Genomic DNA, 14,384 nt, shown 5'->3' with positions numbered 1-14,384 from the left:
CAGCTGGGACATAGGGGGCAGACGCCAGGAGGGCTGGATGCAAGACTCACCGGTTTTATCTGAGTTGCAGAGAATGGTTTCCTTCTCAGCTCTCACGCCAGGGCTGGGGCCGTGCTTCATCCACATGGTGATAGTGAACTGATCCGTCAGGTTCTTGGGTACAACCCCGTCAGGAATCTTGGCACCCTGCCTGCCGTCGAACTTGAAGATCATCTCGCTGCTGTCCACCAGCAGTCCTGCGGTCCAGTTGGTGGCGGCGCTGGGGGACGGCAAGAGGTCGATGATGCCAGAGGAGGCTCCTGCAGGGGATGGGGACAGAAAGAACAAAGGGTCAGTCCTCCCAGGGTGGGTGTCCTCATGTTCTGTTTTCTGCTCCTGGGTCAGAATGAACTACTCGGAGTACTTACCCAGAGCTAGGTGCTCAACCTGAGCTAGGTGACTCGGGAAAAGAAGGGTTAAATGCCATCCTTGCCCATGTTGCTTATGGTCGGCTTGGGGAGGCATCAGTAACTTACAGACAAAAGCATTGCATGTGGGAGGACAGAGTGCAATTAACTATTATACAAGAAAAAAGTGCTGGAGGAATTTAGAGAAATGAGATTACGCTGGGGGTTTCGATAAGCAGACAAGGTTCCTGGAGAAGGCCAGGGTTTGATTCGGATCGATGGATTCATTCACGCGCTCATCCATCCGTTACCCTGTCAGCCATTGATTGAGCACCAATCGGGTGCCAAGACCCCTGCTGGGTGCTGGCGAAGTAAATGTGAATCAGCACAGTCCCTGGCCTGGAGGAGCTCAGACCCAACAAATTGACAGACAACTGGGATGCAGTATGCTCAGAGCTGTGATGGGGAAAGTTCAGGTCCTGAACCCATGAGAAAGAGTATGAGTCACTTTGCACTCACCACGCTTTTTTCCAACCATTCGTTTAGGCCAAATGGTATAGCAGTTGAGAACACGGGTTCTGAAGTCAGCAGAACTTGAACCTGACGCCTGGTGGCGGCCTGGCTTGCTAGCCTTGTGACTGTGACCAGTGACCTCACCTTTCCGACTCTCCACCCCCTTCTCTGCCACCTGCCCTCCCAGCTGTTGTGGGAACTGAATAAGAGACAGCACCCGCGCTTGGGGAAGCATGCTTGGCACGCCGTGAGTGGAGCTCGCTCCACATCAGCTATAACTCTGTCATTATTGTTGGAGCTGTTATTATTTCTGCTACCACTGTGATTCCAGGCTAAGGATATCCTGAGGCCGTGGGAGTTGCCATAGGCAGATTTGTGTCTTGGGAGAATCACACCAACAGCTTTGTGGAGGGCGGAGCTGAGTGGGCTGGAAAGGCTGGCCCAGAAGACAGGACAGCCCAGCTGGGAGGATACCTGGGCCGCCATGCACTTCCCACCGAAGCTCAGGTGCTGCCGGCAGTGTTCTCTGCACCCTTACGTTCCACAGAGGGGCAGGGCTCAGCTACTCAGGGGAGGAGGAAGGTCAGGGGCTTCCTGATACCGGGAAACAGGAGCCAGGGAGTCCAAAGTATGCCCGGTGCAGGGGACCAAGTGCGTGTGGGCTCCCACCTGGCACAGCACCGACCCGGCAGTAAATGGGTTTAATGGACAGTGGTGGCGTGTATTACCTGCCATTTGTCTGGGATCATTGGACTTCCGAATTCTGTATATCAGGGCCTCATGTCACCTAGGGGCTGCGTTTCAGAGTCAGCCACTACAAACATCTACAGTTAAAATGACACGTGAAAATCCCTCAGGAAGTTGCCATATTGGAAACCGATGTACTTCTTTGAAAATGTTTAACCTAGACAGTTTTCCCTGCAGCCTTGGAACAGATGCCCATGGGTTTGCAACTGAAAGCTGGCTGTGTGACACATCTGTATCCTGAGAGCCAGATGGTCTGCTTAGCTCTGTGAGGAGCTCGCCCTGGGAAAGGCCTCTGGGACCTGCAGCGTCTGAGATGTGGCGGGGTGGGAGGTGGGAGTGGAGATTCCGGTCTCTCAAGTTACGATCACCCTGCAGCTATGCTCAGCAAGGGGAAGTGTGGGCAGCGTTGACTACATTATTAATGCATTTTTCTTGGGGCTTTTTCCTGGTAGCATGCCTGACATATAGTAGGTGCTCCATTAATGTTTATAACTGCCTTTTCTTCTACCCGGTGCCTCCGTGAGATGCTTCTGGCCGTTACCCAATGCTCGCGCGAGCCTCTTCACCCAGCCTCTTGTTCATGCCCCCCACCTCTCATCAATATTACTTGTTCTCCTATAATCCTTGAGACTTATTTGATGTCCATTTTACTTATCTGATAAGCTAATTCACACTAATGTTTTAATGACTAACAAAGCCTTAAAGGTTATCACCTTCCATAGGTATTTGAAAGAAAGAACTCTATCAAGGTGGTAGCAGGTAGAGATTTGGGGGTGGCTGGGGAGTGGGAGATATGTAGTCTTTGGACCAAGCTCATCTTTCTAGAACCCCCCAGAATAATGCAACCTGGCAACAGCTGCTCTGCCCCATGAGTGAGTTGGCTCGGACACCAGGATTTGTCCAGCATGACGACAGCTGGTGACTAGGGCTCACAGGGAATGTGTTGGTTCCCGAAGTTTCAGGTGGCCAGGGAGACGCAGGTTGAGCACCCAGGGCTCCTGACTTCTAGCTCAAGCCGGAGCAGCCAACACAATCTAGCAGGGCCCAGTACAGGGCCCACACAGAGCCGCAGGCCTGAGCATGGGGGAAACAGGGCAGGGCTGACAGGGCTAAGAACTCCACCCTCTGAGGTTCCTTTTTGACTGAGGACCTTGCTGTTGTTAAGGAGCCAATGTTCCTGCAGAATGCATGCTGTAATTAACACCTTAGACTAGTGAAGGAGCTGATTGCAATTTTTCCCCCAAACAAGTCTGGATATAGGGAGGGAGGTGCAGAGCAAGGACGAGTGGGGGGATGATGTGGGAGAAGACAGAAAAGAGAAGGTTAGGAGGCAAAATTTGTTACATTTTGCCAAAGGCCAGCCCTGGTCAGGGTTATTCTATACACATATATTTAGGGAAATTTACTTTTCAGAGTTACAGACATTTATTCTTTTTTTTTTTAAATTGATGTATAGTTGATTTACAGTGTTATATTAGTTTTAGCAGTACAGCAAAGTGATTCAGTTATACATATGTATACATTCTTTATTACATTCTTTTCCATTATGGTTTATCACAGGGTATTGAAAATAGTTCCCTGTGCTATAGAGTAGGACCTTGCTGTTTATCCATTCTATAGGTAATAGCTTACACCTGCTAACCCCAAACTCCCACTCTATCCCTCCTCCCCACCTCCCTTACTCCTTGGCAACTGCAAGTCTGTTTTCTATGTCTGTGAGTCTGTTTTTGTTTCGTAAAGTTCATTTGTGTCATATTTTAGATTCCACATATAAGTGATATCACATGGTATTTGTCTTTCTCTTTCGGACCTCACCTAGTATGATAATCTCTAGGTCCATCCATGTTGCTGCAAATGGCATTATTTCATTCTTTTTTTTATGGCTGAGTAACATTCCATTGTATATATGTACCATATCTTCTTTATCCATTCATCTGTCAATGGACATTTAGATTGTTTCCATATCTTGGCTATTGTAAATAGTGCTGCTATGAACATAGCAGTGCGTGTATCTTCTTGAATTATAATTTTGACAGACCTTTATCCTTAGTTTTCTTGGAACATTTTATTGGGCACTGAGTGAGTGTCAGACTTGAATAAGTACTTCAATGCTTTTTCTTAGTTACTCATCAATGTGGTGAATACGATTATGATTCCAGTTTACAGATAAGAAACTTGAAGCTCAGCGAGCCTAGAATCACAACCAGCTAGTAAGGGGACCCATCATCAGGGTTTGCCAGCCCTGAAGCCCACACTCCCGCTGCACCACCTCAATCAACCTGGAGGGAGATCTTGCAACCTCCTGCACATTTTAAAAAATTGAAGTATAGTTGATTTATAATATTGTGTTAGTTTCAGGTGTACAGCAAAGTGATTTGGTTATAAAATATACATATGTATATATTTATATACTTTTTTCGATTCTTTTCCATTACAGTTTATTACAGGATAGTGAATATAGTTCCCTGTGCTATACAGTAAACCGTGTTGTTTATCTATTTTATATATGGTAGTGTGCATCTGTTAATCCCATGCTCCCAATATATCCCTACCCACCCCCAACCTCCTACACATCTTACAAACATGGAAACTGAGGCCCAGAGAGGGGAAATGACTTGACCAGGATCACACAGCCGCTCAGCTAGCTAGAGGCAAGCCCAGCTCTCAGACCCCCAGCAATGTTCTTTCTATCACACAGCCTAGTGTCCTGCCAAGCCCAGGCCAGCTTCCAGGACCCCACCTCCCTGGGCAGGTGGCTGTCCACAGAGAGGCGTGTGCCTTGGCAAGGCCATCGTTGCGGAGCTCCGTGTCTCCCCTGGTGAGGGGAGCAGCATGCCACCCTGCCCGACCCACAGATGTTGCCTCCTGGGAAGCATCACACTGCATTTTACCAGATGGTGCAGGCTTTCACAGACTTAACAGATTGTATTTCATTTATTCAGTGCACTTAAATAAACTGAGAGAGATCTCCCTTTCTCCTGCAGTTCTCGCTCCTCTCCCCAAAGGATCCCATGGAAAGCAGTGGGTAAACAGGATGCATAACTCACAAAGGTGGAAGAGCAGCGTCTGCACATCAGTGTGTATTTAAGACGCCCTTAGGAACCCTCACAGAGGTCCCTGGGACCCACCACGCTGCTGAGGGTTCACACTGGTCTGGTGCACAGCAGCTGCAGCCTGAGGGCAGGGGGCTTACAACCAGAGGTGAGGTCTGGTTCGAAGTCCCTGAGCCCCATCAGGGTGAGGGAGCATCTCTGAGCCAGCAAGGAGATGAAGACAGGGGTGACTGAGGCAGATTTCAGGACACACGGTGGAGCGAGAGCCCACATGGAGCCTGGGGACGGTGGTTGCTGTCTGACTTCTTAATTGTCTGACTTCTTAATTGCTGGGTTTGCATGCTGCTCTGGGGGGCCTTGGGGAGGGCAGAGTGTCCTTAGCGCTTCACGGTAGGCCTGTGGCAATGGTGACAGACATGGAGTCTCAGTCATACCTCCTCATGGTCCACCTTGGGGCATGGGAAAGGATGGCAAGAAGGAGAGGGTCTCAGGGGAGAGGAACCATTGTACTCAAGGACACAGGTCTCATTCTATAGAGTATTCTCACGATTAGCAATAGCAACTCCATGTTACTCCATTAAATGCTTATGTAATGTCTAAGTTATGCCAGGCACTGTGGTGAGAATGCAGCAACGAACCAGATAGAAATGGGCCCTACCTCTAGTCACCCAGTAGAAAGTCTTTTAGTTTTGGTGTGTGGAAGAGTTCACTGATAGAGGGTCTCAGGGGAAGCCAGGGAGGCCCTCTTGACAAAGGCTGTACTTGAACTACATGATGATAGAAAGCATTCTGTTCTCAACATAATTTTCTGACCCACTGATAGCACTTGGCCTTGTGACTTGCTCTGACCAATGAAATGTGAGTGCAAGTGACGTGTCATCTTAGGGCAGAAGATTTACAAGCCAGTCCGTGGTTCACCACGTGTTTTTTCCATCTGCCATGAGATCAACAATGTTCTAGATGGAGGCTTTTCTGTTAGCCTGGATCCCAGTGGGAAACTAACATAGAGCAGAGCCACAGTCAACCCAAGAAGGACATGTGGTAGGAATGGAAAATAAACCTTTGTTATTTTAACCCAATAGATTTTGGGATCATTTGTTACTGCAGCATAACCTGCCCTATCCTGACTGATAAACCACATTAAGTGACTGACATCAGCGGCTACCATTCACACTTCTCTATCTGCATACCTTCAGGATGGATGTGGAGGACTTTCTGATGTCCTTTCCAGAGCTCACACCATTGATCCTACCATCAGACTATCATTCCACCTCTGGAATCCTGGACAAGAGGGGTTCCTCAAAGGCCTTGAATTGTCCTGGTGAAGCAAGCTGGGCTTTGGATGAGGGCGGTCAGCCAAGCTCTTGGGGCAGGGCCGTGGATACCCAGTTGCTGACCAGCCTGGGAAAGGCCACTGCAGGCAAAAACCTTCTCCAAGAATAGAAGGGCATGCTGTATGGTAGCTGCTTAATTGACTTCAAAGAAGTCATATCCAAGGAGAAGCCCACGGCTCACTGTCATCACCCGTGGGTCAGTGTGTGCACACTTGCTCATGTATGAGTAGTGATTTAATGGGATTCCCAACACGTGTGCAGCAGTTTTCCTTAGAGTCAGAGGCCCACATCAGCTCTCTGAGAATGAAAACACTGGCTATGACTGGAGGGCTGGTTCTGCCCACCCCCCCCGGAAGCTCCAGCTCTTTAGAGGTATCTTGGAGGAACTGATGATGGCTTCCCCTGGTTAGGGTATTCTGAAGGTATAAAAGCCTTGAACTATGATTCTTAGTGAGGGCAAGCTCTGTTAAGCTGCACGGTGTAGTAGAAAGCCATGGACTGAACTTTTTTTACATGTCTGTCTTCCCCAGGAGACTAAATTGTTAAGTGGTCTTACTAACTTCTAGATAACCTCACGAGTTAGAACATTTGGACACTGAACAAATATTTGCTGAATTAATAAATACATGAATGAATGAATGAATGGATTCGCTATGAAGACCTCCTGGACGCACAAGTGTATAAATCCTGAGAACAGCTCACCGACTGGTAATCTGAACTGGTCTGACAGATCAGTCCCTTGATTTAGCAGCAGGCTCTCGCTCTGCAGCCTTTCCTTCAGCAGGACCTGTCCTCGGAGCTCTTGACTCTCCATATACAAAGCAGCTGACCCCGCGTGTCATATGGGGAGGTGCTGGCCAGATGCCAGGAGCCTGTGATTCCAGGGAGGAGCAGCCCTGGCCTCTGGTCTCCGAAGGACATGTGTGTCACAAACTGCTTTGCTGTTTATTGTAATATGCAGAGACTCAGGGGCACAGAAGTGAGGCTTTTCTTGGGCTCTGGTTAATGTCAAGTTTAATTTGTCCAAGAGTCACTGGGGCTTCATCATGCATTTCATACTCAAGGCAGTTCTGTGACACTTCACCTCGGGAAAGCCTGGGACTGAGATGGGAGATCCCTTCATCTTGAATCTCTGAACCCAGAGGAAGTGATAAGCAGGTTGCCCAACTTCCCCGAGAGGCCTGGATTCATGTAAGCCAGTGGCAATGGGGGACCATGTTAGGCTAAGTTTGGTCCTACAAGCTGAAGGGGACACAGGTGCAGGGCCCTGTATCGTTTTTGTTTCAAGGTGGAATGGAAGTGTTTCAGTGCACAAACTGCAGGCAGCAATATGCCTGACGTCCAGTGTTCCCCTGGAAACAAAGAGGCTACTTCTGGTGCTAATGCACCTGTCCGGTGTTTCCCGACAGCAGCTTTGCCCAGCTGTTGTCCGACTGCCCCTTACGCAGGATCCCATCATTGCTCGTTTTGGAGCGACGTTGCAGGAGGAGGAAGCAGGTGGGCAGTGACCGGACATCCACAAGGCGCCTCTGGGGAGACACCCTTGCCTGGGTCACCGAACAACAACAAATGTCACAGAAGCAATGTCAGAACTCAAAGACACCAGGAAGCGCCCCAGGACTGTCCCTGGTGAGCACAGAGGGTAGGCGAATATTTACTTAAGGGAAGCGTTTGGAATGGCGAAGGAGAGAGAGATTCTAGCGGGAAGAAAACATGAACAAAGGCTTAGGGATGGGAATGAGCTGGCAACAGGGACAGATGGGGTACCCTGGCCAAGAAGAGGCAGGACACCAGGAAGAAATGGGCTCTAAGGATGGATCATCAGGATGGAGGTGGGTCCTCGGGAGGGTGGAGAGTCAGGCTAGGGCTAGGCACCCACACCTGGATGTTCCACAGGTCCAGTCATCATTGTCCCCTAAATCTGCCCTTGCCCTGAATTTGGTGGCCACTGGTTGGTGGCACTCTTGTCCAGTTAGATGCTCACTTTAGAATCTTCTAAGATTCCTTCTTTTTCACTGCTGACAGCTAATCAGTGATTGACTCTTGCTGATTTTGCCTCCTAAATCTGTCTTAAATTCATCCCTACCGCCACTCCCCCGGTTCAGAAATCATTCTCTCTTGCTTAGACTATGACGATAACATCTTAATTGGTCTCCCTGTTTCCATCCAAAGTCAATAAAGATTTGTAGAATAAAAAATGCATGAACGCTGGGGCTTAAAGTGTCATGGTGGCTCCCTGGCTGGGAAACCCCGCCAGCAACTTGTTGACCATCCACTGAAAACACAGAGAAGCTTGTCTCCAGAACCTAAGGTGCCCCACGGGAGTCAGGAATTACAACCCAGGCTCTGCTTTAGAAGCGATCCGGCCTGCCTTTCCCTCACGGTTTGGAGAGCACGTGGGGCCTGAGGAAGCAGACCCCAGCGCAGATGGGCATCTGTCTCACTCATGTGCTCCTGCCCTCCCTTCCTGAACTCTCCCTCCGCGGATTCAAGAGTCAGACTCCTAATCTGGAGGCAGGAGTGGCCCTGCCCGTCAGGCTCACTCAGGGTTCCCAGAAGTGCGATGGGAGGGTGGCACTGCCGGGAAGGTGACCAGAAAGACACGCAGACTTCTCTTAACAAATGGTCGCTCCCAGCACCAGATAAGCTCGCATCTCAGGGGAAAGTGCTTTCCTGACTGAATTAACCTGCCTTCCTGGCAGGCGAGGCTGGCAGCCCGGAAGCAATGAGCTATGTTAACAACCAGATGCAATCTGGCTCTAAAGTTTCTTCGCTCAGAAAATCCTTCTCGCTCTCCCTATCTCCTGGTCTCCCCCTCACAACATTCAGAATCAAATCACCAGTGTGTGCTCTTGGGCCCATAGGATCTTTAACAAGCTGATTCCATCATCTCCTTCTAACCTGGAGGAGTTTAGGAAATGACCGTCACCCGCGGTGGCATGGGGTTGAGTTGACTTATAATTCAGGTGCGCGAGGAGCGAAATGGGATATTCATTCAAAGTAAGATGTCAGCAGAGCTGGCTTCTCCGCTCCCGGGCTGAAGGAGAGCGCCAGAGGCAGCTTTCTCAATACTGCGGGCCCCTGATCCCACACGCACGTATGTGCATGTGTGTGCGTATTTGTGTATGCATGTGTGTACCTGTGTGTGCATGTGTGCACCTGTGTGCATGTGTGTGCACTGTGTGTGCATGAGTGTGTGTGTGTGTGTGTGTGAATGTTGAGAGAGAAAAACTGCCCCGAAGAGAATAGTGGAGGGGTCCCCAAGAGGGGATGCAGGCTACGCTGTGTGTTCGGGAGCCTCCTTTTCCTTTGGTGGGGATGGAGTTACCCCCAAGTGTAGGCCCCATCTAAAAGAAAGCTCTTTCCTAAGCTGCCCACAGCCCGGCTGGAGAGTCGGTGTGAGGGCCTGAGTATTCTTGGAGAGAACAGGAAAGAAATGTAATATACGTGGTGGGGATGAAGGAGGCCCATCAACCCGTGCACGGTGGGGTTTACCAAGCACATGGCACCGTTCCCACCGTTTTCAGTGTCTTATTCCACAGCTGACTTGAGAGGTTTACGTTCCAGCTCCAGAGGCCTGGCCCGGAGTCACAGATCCTGAGCCAAAGAGCCCTTCATTCCCATAGACCTACCTTCAAAGTCTGGCTCTGTCACTTTCTATCTGCGTGACCTTGAACAAGTCATCTTTCCTCTCTGGGCCTCAAAGTGTCCATCTTTAAAACTGGGTGAATAAGACCCTCCTCAGTGTAGTGGGGAGATTAGGGTAGGGCAAGTGAAGATTCTAGGAGGGTGCACATAGCAGGTGCTCAATAAAGCTAAGCTTTCGTGTATAGAACCTCCACCAGCCTGGCTCCTAGTTCCAGCCTGCTCCTTTCTTGGGGCGCCATCTTTCAGCCTGTGGACAGCAAGCCCGCTGTCCCCCACACTTGGACTTTCCACCTCCCACCTCCACTCTCACCCCAGCTCTCCTTCTCCGACGTGGGCAGCCAGGCCCGGCTTCACCAGCACGTGACCTAAGCAATCACACGAGGCCCCCAGCTTGGTTTAATGCTTTGCTGTTGCTGCCTTAAAATTCTTAATAATTTTGGAAAAGGGTCCTGCACTTTCATTTGCACTAAGCCCTCAAGTTCCATAGCTGGTCCTGGGGGAGGTAGACCCAGCTCTCCCCAAGTGGCTGACACCACCCTTCACACTGGCCCCTGGGCAGGCACCTCTCTGTAAACCAACACAGTGGAAGGGAGCCCTGTTCCTTCAGGCCCTGTGCTAGGTGCTCTTAAACACATGGTGTCGGGCTTCCCTGGTGGCGCAGTGGTTAAGAATCCGCCTGCCAATGCAGGGGACATGGGTTCGAGCCCTGGGCCGGGAAGATCCCACATGCCGCGGAGCAGCTAAGCCCATGCACCACAACTACTGAAGCCTGCGCGCCTAGAGTCCGTGCTCTGCAACAAGAGAAGTTACCACAATGAGAAGCCAGCGCGCTGCAACTAGAGAAAGCCCACGTGCAGCAATGAAGACCCAACACGGCCAAAAATAAATAAATTAATTAATTAATTAAAAAAAAAAAACAACACATGAGGTCATGAATCCCTATTTTACTGATGAAGAATAGAGGCTTTGTCACATCACTTGCCCACAGCCATACAGTTGGTACATGGTGGGATCTGATCAGGTGTGTCTGATGCCAAAAGCTGTGCCTTCTGACCCTTTAACCATGATAAGTAAACAATATCCATCCAGAGGTTACATATACTAATGAAGTGGGGAGGGGTGATTCTTTCATAATATAATAAGATACGCTTTGTATATATTGTTTAAAAAAAGTAATTAAAAATTAATCTCAACAGGGAAAAACCTACCACATAATTTCTGAAGGGATTTCTCAGAGTAGGTCTCGCGGTCACAGCCCTTCCCGATGTAGTTGGTCTGCAGCTCTGTGGTGATCTGGATGGAGGACACAGCCCCGTCGCACGTCTCCAGCTGGATGCTGGGGAACAGGGGCACGCTCCCCGAGCCAGGCTGGTACTCAATCCTCTTGGTCCAATCTGAGCAAACAAAGAAAGGATGACAGTAAGTCAGGTACAGACAGTTCCGCTATAACACATGTTTTGAAAACGTGAATTTGTTCCAACACAATTGATATATTAGGAAACAATTTGAGGATAATGGGAATTTCACATTTGCTTATGCAAGATTTCTTGCACGAGAAATATTAGGTGAATGCAGAAACCTGCACCCAGCTGAGCTGAGTCGAGCCATGTAGGAATGTACAAAACAGGCGCATGCACCGACCTCAAACATCTACCAGCTACTCCCCTTACCATGCGTGCAGAGCCACACCCGCCTGCACCACTGTTACAGCTTTCCATTCCCATCAGAAAACCCTCTTCACAGTAACGTACCAGCTGCAACCTTTCCTGTGTCCACTTCCACAAGCAAACCTCGCGTCTCTTCAAGTACTACTTATTGTAGTACTTATCTATTTCTTAACCATTTAACCCGTGTAAAAGTAAAACTGTGCTAATGTTCTCTCTCTCTCTCTTTTTTATGTGTCACTGATGACATGTTTGAGTGTCAAGCCCCTCGCCCCATTTTCCCCGTTTTGCCCAGCAAGGTGAGTTTTAGGAACGTATACCTCTGGTCACAAAATAAAGGCGAGCAAGGTAATTCAGGATTACATGAGGCCACAAGGTGAGGTGCAAGGACTCTTTCTCAAACATTCAGGACTGTGACCCACTTAAGTAGGGCTGATGGTCTTATCCCTGCTTTTTAGTGGAAAAGTAACTTGGAGACAATAAAACGCTGGAGAAGAACAAAATTGCAATCAAAATGGTACCACACAAAACAGAGCAATCAACACAAATACACACCAAGCATGAGTGTACACAAGAATTGATTGAAACAACAATAGCAGCCACTGAAAGTCAGAGGCGAGTCAAGGCCATGCTCATGGTGACTGGCAACAGCGCTTGCTGATAGCGACACCTGCCTGAGAGGTCTGTGCCAGGCTGAGCCAGACCTGTGGGTAGAAGTCTGAATCATCAAGGAACATGAGTTGTGGATACTATTAGTTTATGAATCTCAAACATTTGTCACATTGCTAGATGGTATCCTTTTGCTAAGGTAGAAATGAAAATCTATGGACTGCCTGCCCTCACCCTTGAGAAACTCAGAGAGTCCTGCATTTAGGGTCATTCATCAGCCACCAAGGGACTCCCCACAAACACCCCATGGACCACCGGCCGCCACCTTGAGGAAAGCAGTGGAGGGGAAGGACTGGGCTTAGGGACTGCCAGATGGCTTTGTTCAGTAAGAAAGCATTTATTTGTTTGGGATTCTTATGTACCTGGCTTTGCTTGTAGCATCACAGATACAGCAGTGAAGGAGTCAGGAAGGGTCCCTGCCTTGTGGAGCTGGGAGAGAGAGGCAGGTAATGAATATGTCCATGCTGTCCTGTCAGGGAGGGTAAGTGCTATGAAAGGAAAAATGGTGACTCTTTAGATGGAGAGATTTCCTGTCTGAGCTGAGGCCTGAATGTCAAGGATGAATGCCCATGGGAAGCCTCAGAGAAGTTCATTTGAAGTGGATGCCGCAATGATCTTGGCTTGACTCAATCAGGTCAGGAATTTCTTGGGCAGGTTAGTGAAGGTCTCCTAGGCTCAGACACCTCATCAGTGAAGTAGGGACTACACTGGGGGGGTGAGGACCAGACTCAACAATGCGGGCCTGACATGCAGTAGGGAGCCAGTCCATGTTATTCTTTCCCCAGCGAGCAAAGGAGATGTGCATCCCCCCTGCATTGCAACCCTGCCACATTCCAGCTAACCAGGTAATTTGGGTTTAGCTCTGAACCCCTGTATTAACCAGCCATACTTTAAGGGGTTTCTCTGAGCCATAAGCAAAGATTGCACACCATGTTGTGGGGTTCATCACCAGGGAACTTGCCATGGGAGGATGTTTAAATGATAACGACTACAAGTAAAAGAGAATACACCCAATTACATGTTTTTACTCAGAGCTCCGCGGAGCTGTGTCCTCTCTTGGAGGATGAGATCGTGAAGCTGCTATAGCCCATGCTCTAGAGGTCAATCTAAAGGACCAATCACTGGTAGACAGGAGGGCTTTCTCTTAGGTATATCTAAAAGTCACAGTGCTGTAAGCAGCGGTCCGCACATGACCAGTCTCGTCGTGTCCTAGGTACAAAATGTTTCGTACTATTGAGCATTCAATCATGCCATTTCTTCTGCATGGAGTGCCCTTTCCATTCTCTTCTGTCTGTCACCACCTCCATGTAACCTTTCAGGATTTCTCCAGTCTGGGTTGAAACCCTCCTCTGTGCTCTCACAGCATATTCACCTTTAGACTACAACATTAGACTCCAAGCTGACAGTTACCCTGAATCCCCATCATGCTGCACAATGCCCAACACAGAGCACATGCTCACTAGACAGTGGTAGGAAGTGTGAATGGATCCTGTAGGATATCATCTTGGAATTATCCATTCGTGGGCCTGCCTCTTCCTGTAACTAAGAACTCTTTAAAGGCAGGAATTGTGAGTTTATTTTTGATCCCTCCACACCTAGCTCTGAGCACAGGAAATATTTGCCAGGTGGATCTGAGAAGCCTCAGAGACCTAACCTTGACTTCAGCCATGGCAGCCCTTCTTGAGCCACAGACAGAAGCCACAGCCTGTTTGTAGCTTCTCTGGTACTGCCTCCATCTGCCCTTACCCTCAGTCTTGCAGAACCATCCATCCCAACAGCAGCCCATCACATGTTTGCTTCTCTTTGTCCTCAGCAAGGCAAGTGGTCCAGAACTGATAATGGAGGAATCTCTTCCCAATAATCAGACATGGTGTCAAGGAGGGGGCCTCTTTCCTTCCCTTCCTCACTCTTCTCTCCCTGAATCTTCCTTTTCTTTAGAGATACAGATTTTAAAATAATCAGGGAAATGGTTTTGTGCAGGGGGACCTTGGTATGGCCTTACATCAGCAATTCTTGAGTGTCTCCTCCTGCTACTGGGCAAGATATCTCCCACAACACCTCCTTCCAGAAGCCTCTTCTGTTGGAGAAGCCCAAGACATCCTCAGTATCGATTCCCTTTATTCTGTGGGGACTGTGGGCGTCTCTTTCTCATCCAGATATTTTAGTGGTTATCTCTGATGAGAAATTCCACATCGAGTCCTTTTTTGAAGGAGTGTAAATAAAGAAGCAAATAAATAACGAAGGAAAAGTCAGTGGAGGCACAGTCCTAGCAAAGTTTTCATTCCTTTTGCCGCCCCAGGTTAGAGGGGACAAGTCCCTCTCTGGAGAGAAATCAGGCACAGAAGAGCTTTAGGATCATCACACCTGCCA

General features: G+C 48.9%; 1 protein-coding gene across 1 annotated transcript in view; it reads right to left on the bottom strand.

Moving 5' to 3' along the window:
• CLSTN2 (calsyntenin 2) overlaps window positions 1–14,384 on the bottom strand; it is a 643,531-nt gene that overhangs the window by 100,513 nt on the left and 528,634 nt on the right. Inside the window, exons 6-7 of the mRNA XM_057545313.1 lie at window positions 10,890–11,075; window positions 51–299 (exon numbers count right to left, since the gene is read on the bottom strand). Of these exons, the coding sequence (XP_057401296.1) occupies window positions 51–299; window positions 10,890–11,075 (435 nt within the window). The remainder of the gene's footprint in view (window positions 1–50; window positions 300–10,889; window positions 11,076–14,384) is intronic.

This window comes from Balaenoptera acutorostrata, chromosome 4 (genome assembly GCF_949987535.1).
Source record: "Balaenoptera acutorostrata chromosome 4, mBalAcu1.1, whole genome shotgun sequence".
Taxonomy (NCBI): domain Eukaryota; kingdom Metazoa; phylum Chordata; class Mammalia; order Artiodactyla; family Balaenopteridae; genus Balaenoptera; species Balaenoptera acutorostrata.
The sequence above is the reverse complement of the archived record's forward strand: the minus strand, read 5'-3'. Positions and strand labels throughout refer to the sequence as shown.